This window comes from Eulemur rufifrons, chromosome 8, assembly GCF_041146395.1.
Source record: "Eulemur rufifrons isolate Redbay chromosome 8, OSU_ERuf_1, whole genome shotgun sequence".
Taxonomy (NCBI): domain Eukaryota; kingdom Metazoa; phylum Chordata; class Mammalia; order Primates; family Lemuridae; genus Eulemur; species Eulemur rufifrons.
The window spans coordinates 16,802,440-16,826,952 of NC_090990.1; the positions used below are offsets into that span (position 1 = coordinate 16,802,440).

Genomic DNA, 24,513 nt, shown 5'->3' on the forward strand with positions numbered 1-24,513 from the left:
CGCATGCGCGACTGGGCGGTGCTGCAACATCCGGGTGTCTGGTGGCCTGTGGCTGTTTGGTTTTCCGTTCTGAAACTGGGGAAAAGTGAGGCGGCCCGGTGCGGCGCGACACCAGGCTCCGGACCGACTGTGCGGGCGGGGCAGGACGTAAGTGCCTGGCGGGTAGTGAGGGCAGGGGAGGAACGACTGCAGTCTGGCTAGGGCTCGGACCGGGGACTGTCTGACCGGCTCGTGCCGACAGGGTCGTTGCCTCCACCCTCAGGGAAGCCGCGGACGCGGGCTGTGCCTCACTGGACCATTCCTGCCACTTCCTCCTGTCCTGTGTCCGGCAGCGGCGGAGGGGGCGACCGCGTCCAAACCCCGCCAAACTGCAGGACGAGTGGGGAGGAGAGGGCGCCGTGCCGTGCCCCTCCCCAGGACATCCCAGGATCTCTGAAAATCTTGTCTCCCTGCTTTTTAGAGCTGGACAAACTGAGACTCCGAGAGGGAGTGTAATCGGCTGGTTCACACAGCGAGGGAGGTGGCCGAGTTAGTGTTAGTTCCCAGTTCCCAGATCTTCCCAGGCCTCTCTCTAGACCTAAAATTCCCACAGTCTGGAGGGCGAGGTTTGGGCTTGAGTGTGTCAGTAGTCATACATAGAAAAAATGGATTCGGGGCGGGGCCGTTGGGATGAACCGAAAATAACTAACACTGGATTGCTAATCCTCCCAGGGAAGAATAAAATGAGTGAATTTTCAAAAATTGAACTTGTCCCAAAGGCATATTAGCAGTGATTGTAATCATAGTTTTTAATATTAATTTTTTAAGAGAGAAGTTAAAAGTTGAGGTCGTTGCTTTTTTTAGGGTGTCCTGTTTTGGGGCAGCCATAAACTACAGAGTACTTTAATGGACAGGCTCAGCTTCGCTGTAGGAGTTTGGGCGTTTCTTGATTTTTTTAGCAAGTTATATGTAATTCGGGCTTTTGCATACTCTGAAATAGAGATAATATGTATATCTCTCAGACCAGATCTGTACAGCTGAGCTTAGAGGAATATTTTATGTTATTTGTTAAGACAGTTTATTTATGGTAATTTAAGTATCAGTGAGGTTTCTGTTGTTTGAATTAATATTAACGATAGTTGTGTGCATTCCTTTGTCTGGAAACATCTGCTAGAATCAGAGACAGAGATATCAAAATAAAGGCGATGTTCTTTACACATTAATAGAAATGAAACCAAAAAGCATGCTTGGAGAAGGAAAAATAATGAAGTGAAAGGAAGTGATGTGAGTGGTGGTAAGCTGCAGTGCAGTATTTAATTTCTTAACCTAGGTGTGAAGAAACACACGTTCTGTAATAAAATATGTAAATTCCCTAGAGAAATATTTTTCATCTGAATCCATACTTTAACTCAGAGCCAAACTTTATCACTTGTCTCTCCACTGTTAGTGCTCCTGAACTGTAAATATCAAAATCGTATTAATAGCTTCGTTTGGGATTAAAATGATGCAAAAGAGCGCTTGTGGATTGATAATCATTAAATACTTGATATTAAAAATATCACTTAAGCTAATTTAATACCTAGTTGTCAATAATAGCATGTGACAACTTTTAGGGGGAGGTCAACCAGCAGTTACAATTTTTTCAATATTTGGATACCCACCTTTGTTCTTATTACTTAAACATACCAAAACCATCGTGTGTGTGTGTGTGTGTGTGTGTGTGTGTCTGTCTCTCATCGCGTGAGAGAGAGAGACAGAGTCTCACTCTGTTGCCCGAGCTAGAGTACCGTGGCATCAGCCTACCGCACAGCAACCTCAAACTCCTGGGCTCAAGCAATCCTCCTGCCTCAGCCTCCCAAGTAGCTGGGACTTAACAGGCATGTGCCACCACGCCCGGCTAATTTTTTTTCTATATATATTTTTAGTTGTCCAGCTAATTTCTTTCTACTTTTTTAGTAGAGATGGGGTCTTGCTCTTGCTCAGGCTGGTCTTGAACTCCAGAGCTCAAAGGATCCGCCCGCCTCAGCCTCCCAGAGTGCTAGGATTATAGGCATGAGCCCCTGCGCCAGGGGGCTTTTAACTTACAAAGAAACCTAAATGAATCCAAATTTTGTTTTCCAAAATTATAATGTGGAAATTCATCAAAAGCTAAACTAAATATTCTAAAGGAGTATGGGGAGCCAAAATAAAGCATTGGTAACTGTACTTTTATTAAATTATTCCTGAACTATTAATTATTTTCTGGGAACATAAGTCATAGTTGAAGCAAGTAATTGGAAGTACTTTATTTAGTTGTTTGTTTATTTTGTTTTTAAGTGACCTGAAAAAATGTCTGGATTTCTAGAAGGCTTGAGATGCTCAGAGTGCATTGACTGGGGGGAAAAGCGCAATACTATTGCTTCCATTGCTGCTGGTGTTCTAGTAAGTGGCATTGATCTTTTGGGCCTTTATTATTTTGGTGCATTTGTATTTTTTGGGTTTTGATTTCTGTGGGATGTTTTAAAAGGTGTACTACTTACTTCATCTTTGACCCACTGAACTTATTTTAGTAAATGCCGATTTTTTTTTTTTGTTTATGGGGAGTTATTAATTCCATTTTAAGAGTTGAAATTAGATTAATAGGTTGAGTTATTTTAATTGCATGGCAAAAATGGTGTAACAAAATGATATATTTTATACATTTATTCATTTTATGGATTATGCTTCCTCTTTGTGAGTACATTAAGGTAATATTAGGAAGTATTTGAGAAACAATCAGATCAAAACCAGTCGAGAGCTATGATTGCATTTCTCCATAATCCAGTTAACTTTCTTAATCTCATTAAAAACCTAGGAAACTCATTAAGATATATTAGGGAAAAGTGATTTCAGATAAAATTCTTATTTACATTTCAAATCCCTCAAAGAGTCTGATAGTTGTGTTTTATGATCTTATGGTGTCATATATTCTCGAGTAAATTTTAAGTAAACAAATAAATATCCAAGTGTCTCATCTTCACCTAATCGCTGACATTTATAATCTATGAAAAATAATTAGCCTGTATTTTTCCAAAGTAATGGCAGAATTTAATACTGCTGTAGAAATTCTGCTCTTACAAATATTTTTTTAAAAGCTTTAAATTTTAGTCTGTGAAGAAAATATCTTGAATACATTGAGCTAAGGGGAAAAAAGTGAATGAGTACTCATGCAATCAGTAAAAATGTCATTAATAGAGTACGAAGCTGTCTATAACCTGATAAACATAATTTGATTAGCCTAAGATAGTTATTTTTAAATAATTGCCCAAAGATGGCAGTTCCCAGAGCTAACTGGATTAGGGGTGGGAGTCGGAGTGGGAAAGGGGGTTATTTTCAAAACCTATTTGTCAGAAGTTGGGTAATGCCATTTTATTGTAAATTTCTGCTCAGATGATAAATATTTGTGCAGTTTTGGGGTTTTTTGTTATATATTTGCCCTTGATAATATCCAGAACCAAATTCAATTAGATAAATTATAATCTGGTATTTAAATTGAATCCAAAATTATACTTGAAACCATCTGTAGACTGCACTCTATAAATTCATCAAAAGCAAACTGCAGAGCTGTTATTTCACAACACCAAGGGGATAGCTAAATTCTAGCAACGATAATTGTTCCCCATATTAACTTGAATAATGTGAATGATTTTTTAAAAAAATTTTGATAATATCTTTCTGGAGGATTATATCAGCAGCAGGGTATTTCTTCCATCAGTTGGAATCTGAGTCACTTTTTTTCTTTCTCCTACCATGAGATATTATACTTGTTCCTACTTCACCAAGTTAGATTACAGACTGTGTAGGACAATATAAAATAATGATTGAAGTAGGCGTAGAAAAAAGTTCATTATTATTGCTGTCAGGTTTAAAGGTACCTAATATTTAATCAGCCATGTGCAAATTACATGCAGGAAACTGCTGGAACATTTAAGAAAATGTTGAAATCTCTTCATTTAGATACTTTGCTTTCTTTTAGCCAGTAAGACATGAAATTGGTATAATTTCTCATTGGTATCACCTTTGTTTGTCTTAGTTTTTTACAGGCTGGTGGATTATCATAGATGCAGCTGTTATTTATCCCACTATGGAAGAGTTCAACCACTCATACCATGCCTGTGGTGTTATAGCAACCATAGCCTTCCTAATGTAAGTGTCATTGTTATTGGCACTACTTACATAGATTGCCACAAGATAAAAATGTTTTACATGTAGTTGCATAGATTTAAATTTTTAAAATGTTATCAAATTAACATATTGGACATGATTTAAAAGTCAAATAGTAGAGAAGGACTTATAAAGAAAAGCAACAGTCTTCTGTTCTTCCTTCCACCTCTCTTACTTCTATCTCCCAGCTTCTCTCAGTTATCCTTTTATTTCTATACTAACAGAACTCATAACTTTACATTTAGGTCAGAAACTAAGTACTTTGTCTAAGGGATTATTCATTTTTCCCACAAATATTTATCAAGCTTTTATATTCTAGGCTCTGCTCTAGGTACAGGAGATACAGTTGTGAATAAAACTGGGAAAAAAATCCATGCCTTTTTGGAGTTTATACCCTAATGAGTGAAGGAGACAGTAACTAAAAAGAAGTAAAATATATAGCATGTTAGATAATAAGTGCAAGGGAGAAAGGTTGTCCATTTATATTTAAGAAGGAGTCAGGGAGAGGTTGAATGAAAGCTCTGGTCCTAGGTTGGAGCTTCAATTTAGGGTAAGTGGGCAGAGAGCTAGTCTTCAGGCTCCAGGCCTCCCAAATGCCAGGATATAGAACTTTACTGTGGACATAGTCTCACTAGCTGCTATAATTCTGCCTAGATAGTTTTTTCAATTGCTTAAGAGAAAAACCCCTTTTTCCCTCTTCCTAAAGAGAGTAAACAGTTTCCAGGTGTGCTTTAGGTAAGAAGGGGTTGGTACACCATGGCCAGGCCTATTTTGTAAATTAAGTTTTATTATAACACAGCCATGTCCAGTCAGCTACATATTGTCTGTGGCTGTATACTTGTGATGGTGTGACAGAGTATGTGGGCCCATAGGTCTAGAATATTTACTATCTGATCTTGAGGAAAAGTTTTCAGATCCCTGGAGGATGGGAGAAATGAGGAAGGAATGTATTCTTCTACATCTACACCTTTTGTTCATCCCTGTGTTTCAGCCCCATTTCTCATTCCCGGCCTGTAGTGGACCTTCTATTCCTAGTCTGTCATATTTTCTGGGTTCCGTCAGAAGGACCACTTCTGTGGCCATGGCCGTACATAGCTACTGTCCTGACCTCTTCCACTGACGATTAGCTTTCTGTAGACTTTTAACTTGAGTTTTAGTGTCATCTTTTCCAGGCTTTCACTTAATCCAGGTACAAAATGACACACATTTTAAATTTTCTCTACACTTACATAAGTGTACACAAAGTAGCTTGTATTTTCTGACTAAAGCCGCTAAGAGAGGCCAGTGTGACTGTGACTGGGGTGGGCGGAGTGCCAGAGCAGTTATTCATTTGCAGAAGAAATGCCTGACTTCAGACACCACTGACAGCAAGGGGCTATCTAATCTTTTTGAAGTTCAGCCAGTAAGCAGCTATTTCTGGTTCTTTCTGTTTTGTTGCAATTTATTTTGTTATAGTAATTATGCTGTTAGAATTCTTTTAGAAAGCTGACACATGTATAAATTTTAACATTGGTTCAGATTTAAAAATTTTATTTTTGTGACGTTATTTATTTATTTTGCCCTGCTTTTGTCCTCAGATCTTTAAAAAAAAATTTAGCAGTAGCAGCTCTGACCATGTGGAGGGATGTGTTAGATATGTTAGATTGTACTATTCAAAACTTTTCTGCAAAACTTGTATTCTGTTGGATTTCTGGTACGTAATCATACCAAATCTGACTCCCAGGTTTTATTAACATTTATCATCTATTTGGCTTCAACTTACATCTTTTCACAATAGTGCCAGGTAGTGTCAGCCTGTAACCCAGAAGACCTTTCAAACTAAAATTGTTAATTGTAATTCAAATGGATAGGGGTCAAAGAATGGCTACTCTTTCATTAGTAACTTTTATTTTTTCTTTTATTACAAAAGTTATCACCAGTTCTGTGATTTGTGGCTTTAAAATGTTAATAAATGTTCTTTTGTGTTACTCTGTATTTTTTAATTTAAAAAATGTAGGATAGGCCGGGCGCGGTGGCTCACGCCTGTAATCCTAGCACTCTGGGAGGCCGAGGTGGGCGGATCGTTTGAGCTCAGGAGTTCGAGACCAGCCTGAGTAAGAGCGAGACCCCACCTCTACTAAAAATAGAAAGAAATTATATGGACAGCTAAAAATATATATAGAAAAAATTAGCCGGGCATGGTGGCGCATGCCTGTAGTCCCAGCTACTCGGGAGGCTGAGACAGGAGGATAGCTTGAGCTCAGGAGTTTGAGGTTGCTGTGAGCTAGGCTGACGCCACGGCACTCACTCTAACCTGGGCAACAGAGTGAGACTCTGTCTCAAAAAAAAAAAAAATAAAAAAAATAAAAATAAAAAAATAAAAAATGTAGGATATGCCAATAAGCAAAAATGAAGAGGCTATTACTTATAATCTCACCAAACTATAACATTTTGACATATATTCTACCAGTCTTTTCTTCTGTTCTCTCTTCTCTAACACACATATGTACGAAGGCTATCCGGAAAGTATCCAGCTCTGTAATATGAAAAATATATTAACAATGGCTGGATACTTTCTGGACATCCCTCATATATAAATATTTTTAAAGTAGTATTCAACTCTTCTCTTCCTCTACTCTTCCTAAAAAATCCAGTCCGTAAGCCATTAGGTGGGGTCAGCATCTTCAGCAGAAGGGCAAGGTGTGGTGGCCCAAGCTGGCCCAGAGCTCAAGCAGGGTGGGAAGTGGGTGCCCATAGGAGGGCAGCCCAGCACAGGCCGTCAGATCCTGAGCCGGGTGAGGAGGGGATCATGCAGCTGGGGTTGGGGGTTGGGGAGGAGGCAGCTCTAAGTGGGATGTTGCAGTCCGAAGAGTGGGAAGAGGCTGTCCAAATGACTGGGGGAGTGGGGAAGTAGTGGTGCCAGCACCTCCACCAAGAGGTCCCAAGAACAGCTACACCCCCAAAACAAAGAGCACACCTAGCACCTGGGTTATGGGGCATTATGTGGTCAAATTTCAAATGTTTCAGGAAAAAAATTGTTACAGCTATATACTTGTAACTTTTCTGTAAATTTGAGAACATAGGTAAAAATAGTAATATCAGAGAACAAATAGAGATTGTTCATTCCAAAATGTACTTGATAGTGGCACAGGAACATGGCATCTGACAGAGGGCTGTGGAATTTATGGATGGCTCAGCAAGGAAAACAAGAGCTAACCTAAAAACGTACAGTTTTTTTTTTAAATATGAAACTTGTGTTAAAATATATTTATTTTGTGTACAGAAGCTTGTATTACAATATATTTATTTTCTGTACAAAATAATTTAGTTAACACTGTGTATAGAGATCACTGAAAATAATCATGAGTATTTCAATCATTCTTAAACTTAAATTTGCATGAATAAATGAAGACTTCATATTATTGTGAAAAAAAGTTAGAGTTCAAATGTTCAGCAGTTTATTGAGCACATACTATGTGCCAAGCCTCATGCTAGAATAAAAATGGGAAACAAGATAGACAATGGCCACTGTCCTCATGTGGTAGACACACACACACACGAACACAAATAACCAACTAAATGGGTTTATATCAAATGTATATTATGTTTTGTAACTTTAACCTGACATATTGGGGAATATTTTCCCATGACATTTAAAATGTTTCCGAGGGTACTGCTGAAGAAAGCAAGACTATCTCAATTTAAATAATTATTTATTTATTTATTTATTTATTTTTTAGAAACAGGATCTCTCTATGTTGGCCAGGCTGGACTTGAACTCCTGGGCTTAAGCGGTCCTCCCAACTCAACCTCCCAAGTAGCTGGGACTACAGGCATGCACCACTGCACCCAGCTAGGCTATCTCAATTTAGAGTGGCAGTCTATGAAATTCAGTGAAGGACTTCTTAATGTTTAGAACATGTATCAGAAATTGAAAAAACAAAATTTTACAACCTGAATCTTTGAGAACATCTTCAAAGCAGAAAGTATTTTATTTGACATATAATTATTTTTCCAAACACTGGACATTGGTACAAAATTATTACCAAAAATTCATTGCAAAGCCAATTTTAAGTAATTTGGGGATTTTTTTAGGGCCCATTTTCTCTTTCTGTCATTGCCATACATGATTATGTGTTGAGAATGTATGTTGTGTACAAATGGAAAACTAGATAGAATCAAGCTAAAATATCCTTTTACCTGTTCCAATTTTAGCAAGATAAAATTTTGAGAATTTCATTCTCAGATTTTAATAAGCATCAGAATCACCTGAAAGACTTGCTAAAACTCAGATTTCTTGGCCACATGCCCAGAATTTCTGCTTCAGTAGGTTTGGGATGAGGCCAGAGAATTTTCTTTTCAGATAAGTTGCCAGGTGATGCTAATCCTCCTAGTCCAAGGCCCATGGCCACTGCATTAGAATATCTGGTCGAAGGGACTTGCTTAGGGTTACATGAACCCCTTACTCAAGACTCAGGAGGCCTGACCTTAAATTTGAGGAACTCTAGCTAACTGTTTCTGGTAACGTGATGTCATGGATAGTTTCTTCTTGGAGTCAGAGATCCTGATTTCCTGGTTTTATTTTATTCATACAGGATTAATGCAGTATCGAATGGACAAGTCCGAGGTGATAGTTACAGTGAAGGTTGTCTGGGTCAAACAGGTAAATAGGTACAAACAGCATCTTACTATACATGTTTACATCCTTAAAATGAGAATCTTATATATGGAAGATCACTTGTGTAAATCCTTCAGATCAGGGATAGGATGGAGTTCTGTCTAGAGGAGAGGTTATAAGTTCCAAGGCATAAAGTAAAATTGGTGTTTGGTCAAAGTTGACTGTATAGTGCAGAATACACAGGTTTAAGTATATAATCCTGTGCAGTAATATGTAGATATTAATATAAATGTATACAAGATACAATAGAGAACATTAATAATGTGCAAAATAGAGTTTATAGTATTTTAAACTATATCATAAAAATTTTCTTCACTTTTTTGCCAACCTTATTTTGTTAAATTAGCATTTTGAAATAGTTTAGAATCATAGAACTGTTGTGGTTTTTTAAATTGTGATAAAATACACATAAAATTCTTAACCATTAAAATTTGTAACCATCTTAACCATTTTTACATATATAGTTCAGTATTAAGAATGTATTAAGTACATTCACATTGATTAAGTACATTCACAATCTCTTGAACTCTTTTCACCTTGCAAAAGTGAATAGAATCAGAAAGTTGGTGCTTGGGCTCACCCAGGCCTCATTTTCTCTACTGGGGACTCTTATCCCCTGGACTCCATGGCCATGTACCTGAGGTAGACAGAATACAGGGGTATGTGGCACAACTTACAGAGTCCAGTTTACTCAGAGATTTGAGGAGACAGGTATTTATTAAGCAATTTAAATGATAAACTTAAATATCATATTCATACAAATATAAACCTGGCTATTGGAAAATTTCGAGTGACTTTTTTTTTAATGAAACACCATAGCCTTGTAAACTTTGAAAGAAGGGATGAATGTTAGCAGTTAGTGTTACAATAATAGTAAGCCAATAATAGCTAGAGCTAGGACTAGAATATGGCTATCATGTCTCCAAATAAAATTTTGTTAGCTTGCACAGCTTTGGGGGTCCAGAGCCAGATATATTTGTTTTAACATCACATCTATTAATAATAGATTATTATTTTGGAACTATTGTTTTATGTTTTGGGCATGAGCTTAGAAATTTATATATATGACATTGTATTTGCCATGCTTTATTGAGCTAAGTAGTGTTTTTATTAAAACGTATTTGTGCTAATTAAAGAAAGAGACCCTATCTCAGAATTCATTTTAGGCAGTCTAATGACTCCATTTATTATGTATAGCAAATGTTCATGAATATATTAATACTAATGTGATTTAAAAGTTGGTTGTCCTCCTCTGTTAACATAATTTTATGTTACCTAAGTGCCAGCCACAGTAAATTTGAATTTGCTTTGCTGCCTGACCTCCCTGAAAGTGAAATATGGTAGCTTTGAGATTCATATATCACTGAATATTAATTTTTTTAAGTGTGTATATGTTGTTTGAAAGTGTACTTAAACTTTGGGGCACAATTTCTAAATATATGTGGAGAATGAACCTCTAAATGTGGTAAAATGTATTTTGTGAGATGTTTTATAGGAAAGTTGAATAAAGTTTTTCTCAGTGTAGGTAATTTGGGAAAGTAAATGTATGCACTTAGAATGTACAGACCAATAAATAATAAATTTTTAAAAAAGGATTATACAGACTAATCAAGAAGAAAAAGGCCAACATCTGCACTGATGAAAGGTACTTAACACACCATTTACTGTTCTTATTGTAGACTTTAATGGCAGCTGCACATTTTTTTTGTGTTTGGACTTTTGTTTTCTTTTTGAAAATTAATTGTACTAACTGCTGCCATATGAGAAACAATTCTGGTAATATGTTATTTCTTTTAAGGTGCTCGTATTTGGCTGTTCATTGGTTTCATGTTGGCCTTTGGATCTCTGATTGCATCTATGTGGATTCTCTTTGGAGGCTATGTTGCTAAAGGTAAGAGAAAACACAGGTTACAATTTACTTCAATGGAATACTGGAATTTTGCACTAGAAGTTGTTTATTTTAGAATAAAGGTTTTTTCATATAGTTGGGCCAACTACTAGCAATGCATTTATACCTGAGGACTCTCCCGGAATTGAAATTTGTTTAGTTAAGCCTCCCTGATAATATGTCATCTTTTACATAGAAAAGTAAGTTAACAGTTAATACACATCAGCTATATAAGGCCAGTTTAAGGCAAGCCCAGGAAAAGGTATACTGTTAGATTCCTGGCTGAATTTCACCTTGAAGGACCCCAGAAAAATATGAAACCCATTTAAACACTACTTCTTTGAATAATATGTACTTTTGGAGTAAAATCATGGGTTTCCTAAATTTTTATTAAAATCATTTAAATCTTATAGACTGATAGGCATTTTCAAATATTTTTATTTTGTTTATGTAACTTATTATTAAAACAATGTTACCTAAAATGTAGAAAAGAAAAAGAAATAATAATAATCTTACCACTCTTAAATATTTTGATATATTTCCTTTTGGTTTATTTGTTTTTTATGTAGTTATTATAATATAAATGCAATTTTGTTCCTTGCTTTTTGCATTTAACACATCATGCCATTCTCTTGCTGCTATAAAACCTTTGTCACCATCATATCTAAAAAGAAAAAAAATGACTTTTGTATCGTGGGAATTGCATAATACTTGTTCATTATAGATAACTGAGAGTATAAAAGAATACAAAGAAGAAAGTAAAATTACCAATAATTCTTTTCCAGATACAATTGTTAATACATAGACCTTTTATTTTCCTAAAGGTTCCTGGAGAGAGGCTATGCTTTGAGAATTATTAGCAGCAGATTTATAATTTTATAAAGTTTCCTTTATAACGTTTTTATGAGCCATTCTAGTGGTAATGGTTATTTAATGTGGATTAGTAGAGAAAGCCTACAGAAACTGTCTATTATATTAATCAGATTAACTTAAAGCTATTCTAAGATGAGAAAAAGTTGACGATTGATCTATTCATCTTGCCCCAGTTTGTCAGTTAATGAGCAATCATTGACAGCTCCAATAGTAGAAATTTATGAGAATTTCAACTTGACTTCTGGAGACAATCAGAACAAAATGCTCTTCCTGACGTCTTTCCCATCTTAGTTAATGGCTACTCTGTCCTTCCAGGTGTTTAGGCCAAAAGCCCTGGGTGATTAAGTCCCGTCTAAGATGACACCTCTCTTCGTCTCACACCCCACATCTAATCCACCCACAGATCTTGGTGACTCTGCTGTAAAATATATCCTGAATCTGACCACTTTTTACCAATTCCACTCTGGTTCAGTCCATAACAGTCTCTTGCCTGATTTTCTGGAAGAGCCTCCTAAGTGGTTTCTGTGTTCCTTCCCTTGTCCCCTTTAATCTCCTCTCAACACAGCAGCCAGAGGGATCCTGTTAAAACATGTCAGCTCATCTCACTTTTCTGCTCAAAACCCTCCTATGGCTTTTCATCTCACTGGAAGTAAAAATCACAATCGTCACGTGGACTTACTGTGGGTCCTCTAATATACCAGGGTGCTCCCACCTCGGGGCTCTCGTACTTGCTGTTCTGCTGCTTCTGCGTGGCTCTTGCACTCACTTTTTTTGTAGCCTGGATTGTTTACTAATCTACTACAGTCATTTTCATAAATTTTGTTTTGTTTTGTTTTGTTTTAATTTCAGAGTATTACAGGGCTGCACTTCTTTACGTCCCTACTCCATTGCCACCTTTTCATGATGTCTGCTGGCCACCTGTGTCAAATGTCGTCATTCACTACACTTCGTCTATCTTCTGTTTCATTTTCTCTCTTTATCAAGTCAGCATATTGTCCAGCTCCATGAGGGCAAAAAAATTTGCATCTTTTGTTTACTGCTGTATCCTCAGCATATTAAACAGGGTGAGCACATAGCATGCCCTCAGTTAATATTTGTAAAAAGAATGAAAGCAGCTATTACTTACTAAAGCAATGGTAGACTCTGTCATGTGTTGTCACCTTGTGCTCAAACTAACCATAATTACCAGAAAAATCAATTATGCTAGGCAGGAAAACTGATATTTGCCAGTATATATGAAACTAAATGTTTTGAGATAATAAATCTCTAAATATTACAATTATTTACAGAAAAAACCATAGTATACCCTGGAATTGCTGTATTTTTCCAGAATGCCTTCATCTTTTTTGGGTAAGTCTGTTTTGCATTATTCATCTTATCTTTTTTTTTTTTTTTTTAATAATATAGCTTCTTGTATGTGATTTACCATATTTAGTTGCTTAATTTACCCCTGTCCAGTGCTGTTATTTTCATAAAATACGAAGAATGAGGTTGAGGAGGATATTTTTAACACATGGGTTGGTTTGTTGCCAACCTTGGGAAAATACATTAATTTTTAAGATTGCTACCATGCCCCCTTTAATGAATAACTATGATTCATGTAGATTTAGTTACATAACACTGACAGTGTTTATTTTAAATCTAGATCTCTAACAGTTCTTTTAATGAAAGGCTGTCTAAAACCATTTCTCCTTAAATTTTGTTTTCTGGTATAGTTTATAGTTCTCCTATCCTTGGTGTCATTAGAATTTGTGAGTGAGATTTGAGGTGTGGAGGAAAAGTCCTAACATATTTTATCCTGCTGAAGCAATTACAAATGAAAAGATTACTAAAACCCCAGAAAGGCCCAATACTTTTACTAATAATCTTCTCAGGTGTTCATTATTTTTTAGAAACTTAGGGTCTGTCCTTTCTTCTACCCTAACTGTTCCCCATACAAAAAAAAAAAAACTGCAGCAAAACAACTCTCTATCCTCTGCCTCAGGAGTTCTTAACCTTTATTGTGTGGGTAGGCTTCTGAAGAGGAGGAATCACCAGACATTGCCATGTGCAAGAAATTGGTGTTTCTGCTTGTTTCTGGGAGGAGATAGTCTGTGGCTTTCATCAGATTTTTCAGAGAAGTTTCTAATCCAAAAAAGGTTAAGAAACTGCTATATATTGTAGGACTTCTCCTTCCCTATCCCTTCCTACCCATTTTCAAAAAAGAAGAAACAAAAGCCCCATATCTACTTGAACCACTTTTTTTCCTTTCCTCTTTCTTCTTCTTTCTTCTTCTTTTTTCTTTTCTTTTTTTGAGACAGGGTCTTGCTGTGTCTCCCAGGCTAGAGTGCCGTGGCATCATCATAGCTCACAGCAACATCAAACTCCTGGGCTTAAGGGATCCTCCTGTCTTAGCCTCTGGAATAGCTGGGACTACAGGTCCACACCACCACAGCCAGCTAATTTTTCTTTTTTTCTTTCTTTTTTTTTTTTTTTTGTGGAGACAAGGTCTCACCCTTGCTCAGGCTGGTCTTAAACTCCTGTCCTAAAGCAATCCTCCTACCCTGGCCTCCCAAAGTGCTAGGATTATGGGCATAAGCCATTGCACCTGGCCACCTTCCCCTCCTTTAAAAAAAAAAAAAAAATAGATTGTAGCACTGCACTTAAAAAATGCAAAGTGAGTAAACCTCTCCCCACTTATGATATAAAATTTGAGTATATGTTATTTTTTAGGGTAATGTAGCATGTGTTTATGAGAGGGAGAGTATTAATAGGATTTCTTTTTCTTTCAAGTTGCGTGCTGAGGCTTGAGCATCTTGAAAGAAGGACCAGGCATCCTCAGCTCTAGTACTTCCACAGTACCCGACACATTCAGCCACAGGAAAGTAGTGTCACAAGGTCAGAGGCAGGGGGTAAGAGATGTGTCAGGATGGAGTGGTGGAAAGGGGATTTACTCAGAACTGGCCAGTGAAGGGCAAACGGCAGCCTTCTTTATTTTCATCATTGCCTGCTCTAGCAAGGGTAAAGGGTAAAGTAAGTTCCACTTTGAGACACTGCTTTTGGCAGGAAAGATGATATGTTATAGCAGAGAGGAACAGAGAATTGAGAGAGGAAGATTTGTGGGCAAATTTTATGTCTTCCAATGAAAAGGAGAAATATAACTTCATACAGTATGTATCACATTTCATAAAACCTTGGAAACTGATCATTGACTTGCCATTATTGCATATTACTTATAATAAATTGCTTTTATATGCAACAAGTTTGGTTAATTTCTCATTTATTACTGTTATACCTATTAAATCTAAAAACTAATTAGGTTTTGTGAGAATACGAATCTTGAAAAAATAATCTTAGACTGACTATAAACAAATTAAATTTAACTAATGGACACTGTTATCAGAATAGTTGTAGCAGATTGCCTGCTATTCTGATTTATAACAGAATGGTACTCAGCAACAGCTTAGAAATCACTATTTCAGAAAGCAGAATAGACAGGTGACCATCTGACGGTATAGGCGGGACTGGCTCTTGCCCAGGAAACTCTTCGGATTACAGTTCACATCTGTCGACTAGTGTTCGGAAGTTACTATGTCTCTTTGAAGCTGTCTGAAGAGTAGAGGCTTCTAATAACCAACTTCAGTTTTTCTCTTCTATAGCAGTGGATCTAATATTAACTAGAAGAGCAGAGATCAAATCATCTTTTGGAGGTTTATTAAATCCTTTGTAAGGAGAAATTAATATACTTCCAAGAAGGGGGTAGCAGACTACTTCCTGGTTGCATTTTTGTTTTTATTAAAAAAAAAACACTACTAAAACATTTACCTTATGAAGCCATTTTAAATTGATCATTGTAACTGTGGACTTGAGTAGGTGTTGGTAATTGGAAAACAGACAAGAGGACAAAATAAAAAACAGCATATGCCTTTGAAACGTCTGTCTTCAGTTTCTCCTTCACACTCACCCCCTGCATCCAACCCCTATTGAATCTGCCTCTGGATGGTCTGAAACCTGTTCTCTTTTTGTTCATTTCCATTGTTTATATTCAGCCATCCCTTGCCTGAGCAGTTCTCATCCCTCACTCATTCTTCCTTCTACCTCTGGTCTCATCCTCTTTCTTTCTTTCTTTCTTTTTTTTTTTTTTTTCTTTTGTGTTTTTTTGTCTGTTTGTTTGAGATAGGGTCTTGCTCTATCACCCTGGCTGGAGTGCAGTGGCGTGATTATAGCTCACTGCAGCTTCCGCTCCTGGGCTTACGTGGTCTTCCTGCCTCAGCCTCTGAAGTAGGTGGGACCATAGGAGCGCAACACCACTCCCAGCTAATTTTTCTAAGACTTTTTTTTTTTTTTTTGAGACAGAGTTTTGCTCTGTCACTGCCCTGGCTAGAGTACAGTGGCATCATCACAGCTCACTACAACCTCAACTCCTGGGCTCAAGCGATCCTCTTGCCTCAGCCTCCCAAGTAGTTGGGACTACAGGCGTGTGCCATAACACTCAGCTAATTTTTCTGTTTTTAGTAGAGATGAGGTCTCACTGTTGCTCAGGCTGGTCTTGAACTCCTGAGCTCAGCCTCAGGAGGCTCTCTCCTCAGCCGCCCAGAATGCTAGGATTACAGGTGTGAGCCACCTCGCCCAGCCCCGGCTAATTTTTTTTATTTTTGTGTTTGTAGAGATGGGGACTGGGTCCTGCTATGTTGCCCAGGCTGTTCTCAAAACCTGGCCTCACGGGATTCTCCTGTCTCAGCCTCCCACAGTTCTGGGATTACAGGAGGGAGCCACCACTCCTGGCCCTCATCCTCTTTCTGACAGTTTTCCTGCTGTCAGTTTTCCTTCTAAAACAAAACTCTAATCCTATCATTTCCTGTCTTCAAATCTTTCAAAACTCTGAGCTGTCCACGAAAGAGATTAAAACAGGTGGCCGTTCAACCAAACTCTGCGCAGAGTTCTGTTTTATTTAGCCTATACAGTATTTTCTATTTTATTGAGCCAACATTTAAAAGCTAAGAGATTTGACATAAAAATATGAATTTGGCTTTTCTTGAAAAAACTGAAAGATCTGACAACCTCAGGCCCCTCACATCAATAGTCAGCTGGAGCTGAAGAGGGGCTGCATCTCTGCGTGGCCCCATTTTGTTCATTGCCTGGGACTGAGTGCCAGCTGCCCCTGGATAGAGCACGCAGGCTCCTAACTCACTGAGGCACTCGTGGGTGATTTGCCACCCTGGGCAGTTGGCTTCCTGAAGCCTGGCTGCCTGCATTGCCTGTCCCCTCATCCCTTGAACGGTAATCTAGCCCTGGTGGCCTCTTCCCTGTTCTGCTACACTTCAGATAGCTTTTTTATGCTTGTAATTGCCCTCCTGCTTCTCTTAAGTTGAAGCCTCGAGGACAACTGTAGGTACTCCGTCACCTAATGCCTAGATGGTAAGCTCTGTGAGGGTGTATTTCCTGGGCATATACCAGCCTCCTGGGCTTTTCCTAGAGCCCCTTGGCTTTTTATGCCTATTTGCCCTTTGAGGTACTGTTTCCACTCCCTGAAACATCTTCTTTCATCATCCCACTAGCTCTTGTTCCTACCAACTTCCCATTCAAACTCCTGTTTATCCATCAAAGCTGGTCTCAGGTATTACCACCTCTGTAAATCCTCTTCTAACTCATTCAGGCAGATTCTGTGTTTCTGTGCTTAACATTCGGTGTATATGTGTCTTTCCCTACCCCCACCCCCAGTACTTAAAGCTCACATCAGGTTATCAAGAATGTGAGCAGTTTCTGGGCAAGGGTTATTTATCTTGCAGCCCTAGCACCTAGCACATCAGGACACTCAAAAAAGGTTTGTTGAATGAATTTGATAAAAATCAGACATATAATGGTTACATGCTAAACATTGGTTAGCTTTGTAAAAGTCACATGTGTCTTCAGTACTCTTGAGTTAAGGTTGCGGGAAAGATGGCAGCAAACACCACAGCTGAGCACGATGGAAGGATTCACTACCTTAGATGATCAGTTTCTGTTTTGATACGTTCTGTATCAAAATTTTTTATACATCAGTTATTCTTTGTTGCTTATTTCCCATCATTCTCAAAATCTTACATATTCTTTCTTTTCCCAGATTCAGGTAGTCATGTGACATTTCTTGTTTTATTCACAGAGGACTGGTTTTTAAGTTCGGCCGCACTGAAGACTTATGGCAGTGAAAACATCCGATTTCCTACAGCACAGCAGCCCTGCATGGGTTTTGTTTTGTTTTGTTTTGTTTTTTTACTGCTCACTCCCAGTCTTTTGTAATGCCATTTTCTAAACCTACTTCTGAGTGTAGTCTCAGCTTAAAGTTATGTAATACTAAAATCATGAGAACTCTCTATTTAAACAATAACAAATCTATTGTGGTATTCACTTGATTAACTTATAAAATGTTAGAGGAAACTTTCACAGAGTGATTTGTCAAGTTTTATCATGGTATAATATGTTAAAAAAGAAATTACAAAAGACATGATGGATTCATCAGTGTAGATATTTCTCGTATCTGAGGTCCAAAACTGCAATGAAAGTGCTCTGAAGATTTAACATGTTTATTTGTGGCCTCTTCTGTGTCAAGTGTTAAATGAAATATAAACATTTTCTTGTTTTTAAAAACTATTCAGTGGTCAAAATTCTTTCTCACTGTACTTGGTGTTTGGTGTCTGTGGTTTTACTACACATTCTGTAAACATTTAGCAGTAAGTAGCTTTTGAGGGTCTCCCAAGGGGTGAGAGGGCATGTTGGAACAGAGAAGCCCCATGGTCCAGCCACCAGGCTCCTCATGTCCCTTCTGTGGGAAGTTCTTCCATTGTGCTGCTGATTGAGGGGGCAAGGGGATGTAACTGATTCCAGCCATGACATGTGGTTCTGGTGGGACACTGACAGTCCCTCTACACCCACAGTTGAAGGAAAGAAGAAAAGGACAGGAACTGGACACTAGTCTCTTGACCATTTCTTTGTTGTTCTGTTGGATTCCATGTTTCATCGTATCTGTGTGCCGAACCACTAAGCTCACAGTTCATCAGCACGGTCAACATAATTACAAACATTAGCTACTAGGAACTAACTCTCATGGTCTGTTCCTCTCTGGAACCCTCTTGTCCCCTCAGGCTCCCCAGCTTGGCAAAGTGAGATACATATTTTTCAGAACTACAGCTTGAAACGCCTTTCATAAAACATGCTACAGTTAGTCCTTCGTTAAACACAAAATACATCTTGCATGATTTAAATGTGTGGAATTCTTTTCCATATCAGTCATCATTATCTGCCAATCTGTATGTTTTGAATATTGCCTGGTGATAAAGATGCTACTCAAAGGAATGACTGTATTGCTGGCATCCCACGTGAAATCACTAGTGATTTTTTTTTTTTTACATAGATCTATACAATGTGAAAACTGGACGAGATCTTAGAGGTTGAAGTCTACCCTCTATTTTTACACATGAGGGAACCCAGACCATGGAAATTTCAATGATTTCCTTAAGGTCCGAGAACTAGTTTTTTAATCCTATGTCAGTGCGTCCCCCACCCCACCACTAACTACAACCTCTTTCCCTGCAGTGCAACTCGGAATATGCACAGGGAATGCTGACTACCTTGTAAAACTGCTGGAATAAAAGCATTATGTCTACAAGGACTGAATATAAGTTGAGTTCTTCATTTTCCTGTTTTGTGTTATATGCTCAGTCCATGTAAACAAGAGTTAACTGGGCAGCACATTTTATTAAGCATTAGAAAGAAGCTAAGAATTGTCAATAAAATTGAACCAAAACTTCATGTGTCTGCAACCAAGAAAATACTGATACCATCACTTTAATGAAAGCAAACATATTTATTGAAAATTATTATTGAACTACCTCTTAAACAAGTTTTTAGTCCTTTATTTTTTATATCAAATCTATCTCCAGCTTTGTTTCATTGCACCTAAGGAGACTTTGCTGTAGTGAGTGTTAGTCGGATCCAAACAAAGGTGGGCAACAGTGAAAGGAAGTTGTCTTGTTTTTGAACAGGCCTTGTTTTTCTGGATGCTTTTGCTTAAAATCCAACAGCCAAATGAGGAAACTGTAAACGCAAAGGAAACATTTTTATTGCAGATGAACCCTTATACTCCTCTAAAATTTGTATACATACTGATTCTGGCTTGATCTCTTAAAACTTATGTCAACCTTAATGTCTCATCACAAAGACCGTAGAGGTTCTTTTCATAAAATCTAAATTGGAAGAACTTTTAGATAGATCTTATTTCATGTTGCTCTTTACATGGATCATTGACAAATAGTCATCTGGCTTTTGTTTTAATGCTTCCCCTGACAGGGGACTCACTACTGCAATATGAAGTAGCTCATTCCATTTGGCAGACAGTTGAGATTGTTAGAAATTTGTACTGCATCACCCCTTGAACCTAATTAAATTCTTTGGAGAAGCATAGAAACAAAATATTTTTCTTCTACATGCCAGTCTTTTTAAGTGTTTGAAGAGAGTTCTTAGGTCTTCTCTGGGTGTTCACTTCAGCAAGCTATTTCCTGAGTTCTTTGATTGTGCCATATTACAGCCTGCCATAAAACATGATTGCATGTTGAGTAACCTCAGACCACAGAATTCTGGAACCGGAAATCAGGGTAGCTAACACTTACAGGGTATTTTCCACAGATCGGTCAATGTGCTAACATTTCACACACGGTTATTTCTTTTAAACGCTCACATCAACCCAGTGAGAGTCACTGTTGTTATCTCCATTTCGGAGATGGGGAGACTGAAGCTCTACGAGGTCACAGAGCTGGCAGTGATAGAACCCAGATCTGTCTGATTCCAAGCACATACTCTTAGAACGTGGGACTTGATCTCATCTTATAGATGAAGAAACTGAGCCCCAGAGAAGTCAAGGGATCTGCCCGAGAGCACCAGCCCGCTAGTGGGTGAGCTAGGACCAGAATTCAGATCTTGCTCCCAGAACGATGCTCTTTTTCACTGGGCCTCACTAAGACTGGAGGAGTCAGTTGGCAGCTCCTGATCTGTTTTCCTACTTTACTTTAAAAGCTGGCTCTCCTTATTTCAGTTGAGCAAGCATTTGTTGGACTCCTGCTGTGTATCTAGAACATTTATTTTAAATCGGAGGCAGGGGTGATACCAGTGTGACAAGGCTAGGTTTTTAAAACTTTGTCTACATAAAGCAGCAAGGGGAACTCTGAACACATTTTGTTGTGTTTTTGTACCAAAACATTAGTGGTGTTTTATATTTCTTGGCAATAAAATCATTTTAAAAATAAACTGCAGATACTCGTTCAGAAGCCAATGGCTGATCTGCAGATTGCAGTGAGTTTAGGATCCATCCTACATGCTTAATCCTAAAGTCTAAAACTTTGATTTTATTGCATTGTTTCCCCCACCTAAACCTTTGGGAGCTTTCATTGCCTGTAGGATGAAATTCAAGTGGCCCTAGCCACCATTCAGCCTTTTCACAGACGTGTGGCCGAGCCGGTTGCCTTGCCTTTCCTCTGTTCTTGCTCTCAGTCTTCCCCTTGCTTAGATGCCTTGTACTTAAACAGCTGCTCAGCCAAATCCAGCACAACGCCAAGTTCCATTCTCCCAGACCTCCTGGACCCCACGGGGAGTTCCTCTCCCCCCTCTAAATCTTCTACCAGCTACTGCCAGGGTTACTTGTTTAGTACTTAATAGATAGAGCTGTGCACATGTAAAGATCCAGTCCTCCTAACTAAGTCATTAAGCCGCTTGGTTTCTCTGTCCTCCCTGCAATACTCAGAACAGGGCCTTGCCCCTGGGACACTCCCCCCCCAAAATCCCTCACTTGACTTCAGAAACGTTAATTGTGGAATTAATTTTTAAAAGTGGATATCAGTGAGTTCTCGTGCTTTGCAAAGCATGAAATAAAATCCATGGTTTATTAAAATGAAATAAAGAATTGAAGGGAGCAGTTTATTTTTTCTAGTGAAGGCACAAGATGTGTGAAAAATTGTTTTATAAACTGAATTTTTGTAAATCAGCATCTGGGTGAGGATCACTGTAAACTACAGGGAGTTGGGAGATTAGTACATCTGGCTCTTTGAATCCCAGAACTATGCTTTATTTAGATTTGTCTCCCCAGCACGTCACACAATGTCTGTCACAGATTAGGTAATACATTTAGCGGAATGAATTAGCCAACGAGTGCATTTTAATAAACCATCCAAGGATGAAATGGGTGCCCTTGGGGAGTGATGAGTGCCTCCTCCCTTGGAGTGCCAGGCATAGACTGGGCACCAGTGAAGGAATGGCTGAGCTGGCTTCAACGTCCCTTCCAACCCTAGCAGTCAGTTCTGTGAAATGCAATAAGGGTATTCAATCATATCTAAAATGTCTCGGATGGTACCAAAAAAATCACCCCTGGATTTATCAGCTTTGCAAGTTTGCATCCTCGCCTCTTTAATGGATGTTTGGCTTTCAAATGCAAGCTGAAAGTGGTACGCTGTGGGATAAATGGTCGTACTGAGGTGCGGGAAAATAAACCAGAAGATTGCTGGGAGGTGGGGCTGGGTGGAATAACTGTTCTCCCGTAGCTGCACACAAGACATCCATACATGGGGTGTCTTTGGAGCCAAACAGACATCAATTCAAATTCCTGTTCCATGTACTAGTTCTGTCATTTGGGACAAGTTCCTCAATCTCAATTGGCCTCAACTTCCTCATGTTTAAGATCGGGATACTTACTCTCATGCCAGAGTGCTGTGAGGATAAAATCAGGTAATGCTGAAATGCACCTAGCACGAAATCAGGAACAGCAGGCTTGCAATATGACGGCCATCATGCTTACACATTCTTTCGCGGTTGGCTAACCCCCTAGTACTATACTTCCACATTCACGTGGTGGTTTGCATGTTACAGAATGTTGTTACAGACATTATGACCTCACTTGATCTTTAAAACAACCCAGTGAGGAAGAATGAAGATAACTCTTCTTGCTTTATCAGCGAGAGAAGTCCAGGGACTTGCCTACATGATGCATTACAGAGTGCTGCCTGGAATCAGTTCTTCCTGTTCTGTCTCACCTGTTGCTGCAGTGGCAAGTATTAGATGGGTTTCCTCAGATTTCCTTCATTTATTCAGCAGATATTTATTGCAACTCAAATAGTTGAGCTGGATATTTGTTCTGTTTGTGGTATCCCTGGTTGATTATCATAATGCTTGGTATATAGTAGTTGCTCAATAAATACTTGAGGAATGAATGAATGGATTAAAACAGTTTTCTGAGTCCTTTTCTGGATTACCTTGATTCTGCTAAGGGACAAGAATACTTGCAAGGGACTGGGAAGGACTGGCCATTGGGAGAAGCCAAGGACCAATGCCTGTAGAAATAAGCTGGTGCAAGGTGAGGTGAGTTACATGCAACAACACAGACGAGTCTCAGAATAGTTAAATGGCTGAGTAAAAGAAGCCAGACAAAAGAGAGTACATCCCGTATGATTCCATTTATATAAACTTACACAAAATGCAAACTAATCTTTAGGGACAGAAAGTAGTTCAGGGGTTGCCTGGGGATGGGACCAGGTACACGTGGAAGGCAACAATTTCTAAGGGGCAAGAGGGAATGTTTGAAATGATGGATACGTTCCTTGTCTTGATTGTGGTGATGGTCTCATGGATGTACAAACATGTTAAAACATATCAAATCACATACTTTGGATATGTACAATTCATTGTATGTCAATTACACCTCAATAAAGCTGTTTGAAGGGGAAGAGGAGGAGGAGGAAGAAGAGGAAGAGCGAAAGGAAAAAAAGGAGAGGACGGAGAAGGGAAAAAAGAGGCAGGGGCTGTCTGCTTGGCCCTTACAGGCACACGTGCCCAGGCCCATAATAAAGCTGGCTCTCTGTCCCTTCAGTGGTCAACATCTTGGATGCTGGGTGGGGAAAGGATTGGCCTGAGACTCAGAAGACCCGGTTCCTGGTCTTGTCGCTGCCACTTACAAAGGTACGATGCTAGGCGTTAGCCTGACCTCTGTCAGCCCCAACTTCCCTTGACAACGCTGATCCTTGCTCGCCCAGCCTACCCACGGCGTGGGCTGGAGGATGCCCTACGCGTGCTTTGGGAACTGAGTGTAAGTCAAAGGGAGGGCAGTGGGGTGACAGGGAAGGAGCCCTGACCTTCTTTCTAGCCCAGTCAGGACAACAAACGCTACAATGTAACACAGACCCTCACGGCAGCTGAGTTGTTTGAGCCCCATGTCCCTTTGCTAAGTGACCCCAGTCTCCTATACTACAAGTTTGCTTGTGTCCACTAGTTATAATTTATCAAGGGCTGTGTTCTAGACTCACTCAGCCACTCATTCACTGTGAGACCTTGGACAAGCCATGTTTCCACTCTGAGTATCTGTCAAATAAGGCATTGGACTCACTGCCCCTGAGGTTTCTTCTGGCCCTCGCACTTTGCGGTTCTGTTGCCTTCACGTCAAACTATTTGCCCACTTTGAAGACTCCAGATGGGGAGGGGAAGTGTGGCCAGTGGCAGCTCTCTCCTCGCTGACCCTCAGTGACTTGAGGCATCAGAGAAATGGTAACCCTCACCACCTCCTGCTCCCCACCAACACATACACACACACACACACACACACACACACACGTGCACACACACAGGAACATGCCTGCACACATGCACAGGTGCACATACATACATATCATGGATTTGCTCCTCCCCCCATGCTCCCTACTTCATTTCTGTTTGTTTTTGTTTTATTTTCATAAACACCAAGTGAACAGATATAACAGATAAGTTCATGCACTCAAAACCTATCGTGTTAATAGGTGAAAAAGCTTACCTTCCAGAAAGCTTGGTCATCAAAATATTTAGTTACATGAGGTCCTTTCCATATTTTGAGATTTAGGAGCAAACCTGTTAAAATTCACAATTAAGCATTAAAACATTTGGAGCACAGCATTTGTTATCTCATGAT

At 39.0% G+C, this 24,513-nt stretch overlaps 2 protein-coding genes across 2 annotated transcripts in view; one reads left to right on the forward strand and one right to left on the reverse strand.

Moving 5' to 3' along the window:
• The first annotated feature begins 65 nt into the window (after positions 1–65).
• Positions 66–18,140, forward strand: TMEM50A (transmembrane protein 50A). The gene is made up of 7 exons (XM_069477472.1): positions 66–147; positions 2,296–2,400; positions 4,031–4,143; positions 8,736–8,803; positions 10,617–10,709; positions 12,869–12,929; positions 17,701–18,140. Exons 2-7 carry the CDS (start codon positions 2,308–2,310, stop codon positions 17,744–17,746), a joined length of 474 nt encoding a protein of 157 aa, XP_069333573.1. The 5' UTR covers positions 66–147; positions 2,296–2,307; the 3' UTR covers positions 17,747–18,140.
• Positions 18,141–19,604: 1,464 nt separating this feature from the next.
• LOC138389244 (RH-like protein) overlaps positions 19,605–24,513 on the reverse strand; it is a 37,776-nt gene continuing 32,867 nt past the window's right edge. The window contains exons 9-10 of the mRNA XM_069477473.1: positions 24,379–24,452; positions 19,605–19,631 (exon numbers count right to left, since the gene is read on the reverse strand). Coding sequence (XP_069333574.1) covers positions 19,605–19,631; positions 24,379–24,452 — 101 coding nt within the window. The remainder of the gene's footprint in view (positions 19,632–24,378; positions 24,453–24,513) is intronic.

What these genes read in the sequence shown, in the direction of transcription:
- TMEM50A (XM_069477472.1), top strand. Translation starts at nt 2,308, where the DNA reads ATGTCTGGATTTCTAGAAGGCTTGAGATGCTCAGAGTGCATTGACTGG. An exon ending in GCAACCATAGCCTTCCTAAT is followed by an intron (nt 4,144 to 8,735) that starts GTAAGTGTCATT and finishes TTATTCATACAG; the next exon opens with GATTAATGCAGTATCGAATG. An exon ending in TGGAGGCTATGTTGCTAAAG is followed by an intron (nt 10,710 to 12,868) that starts GTAAGAGAAAAC and finishes AATTATTTACAG; the next exon opens with AAAAAACCATAGTATACCCT.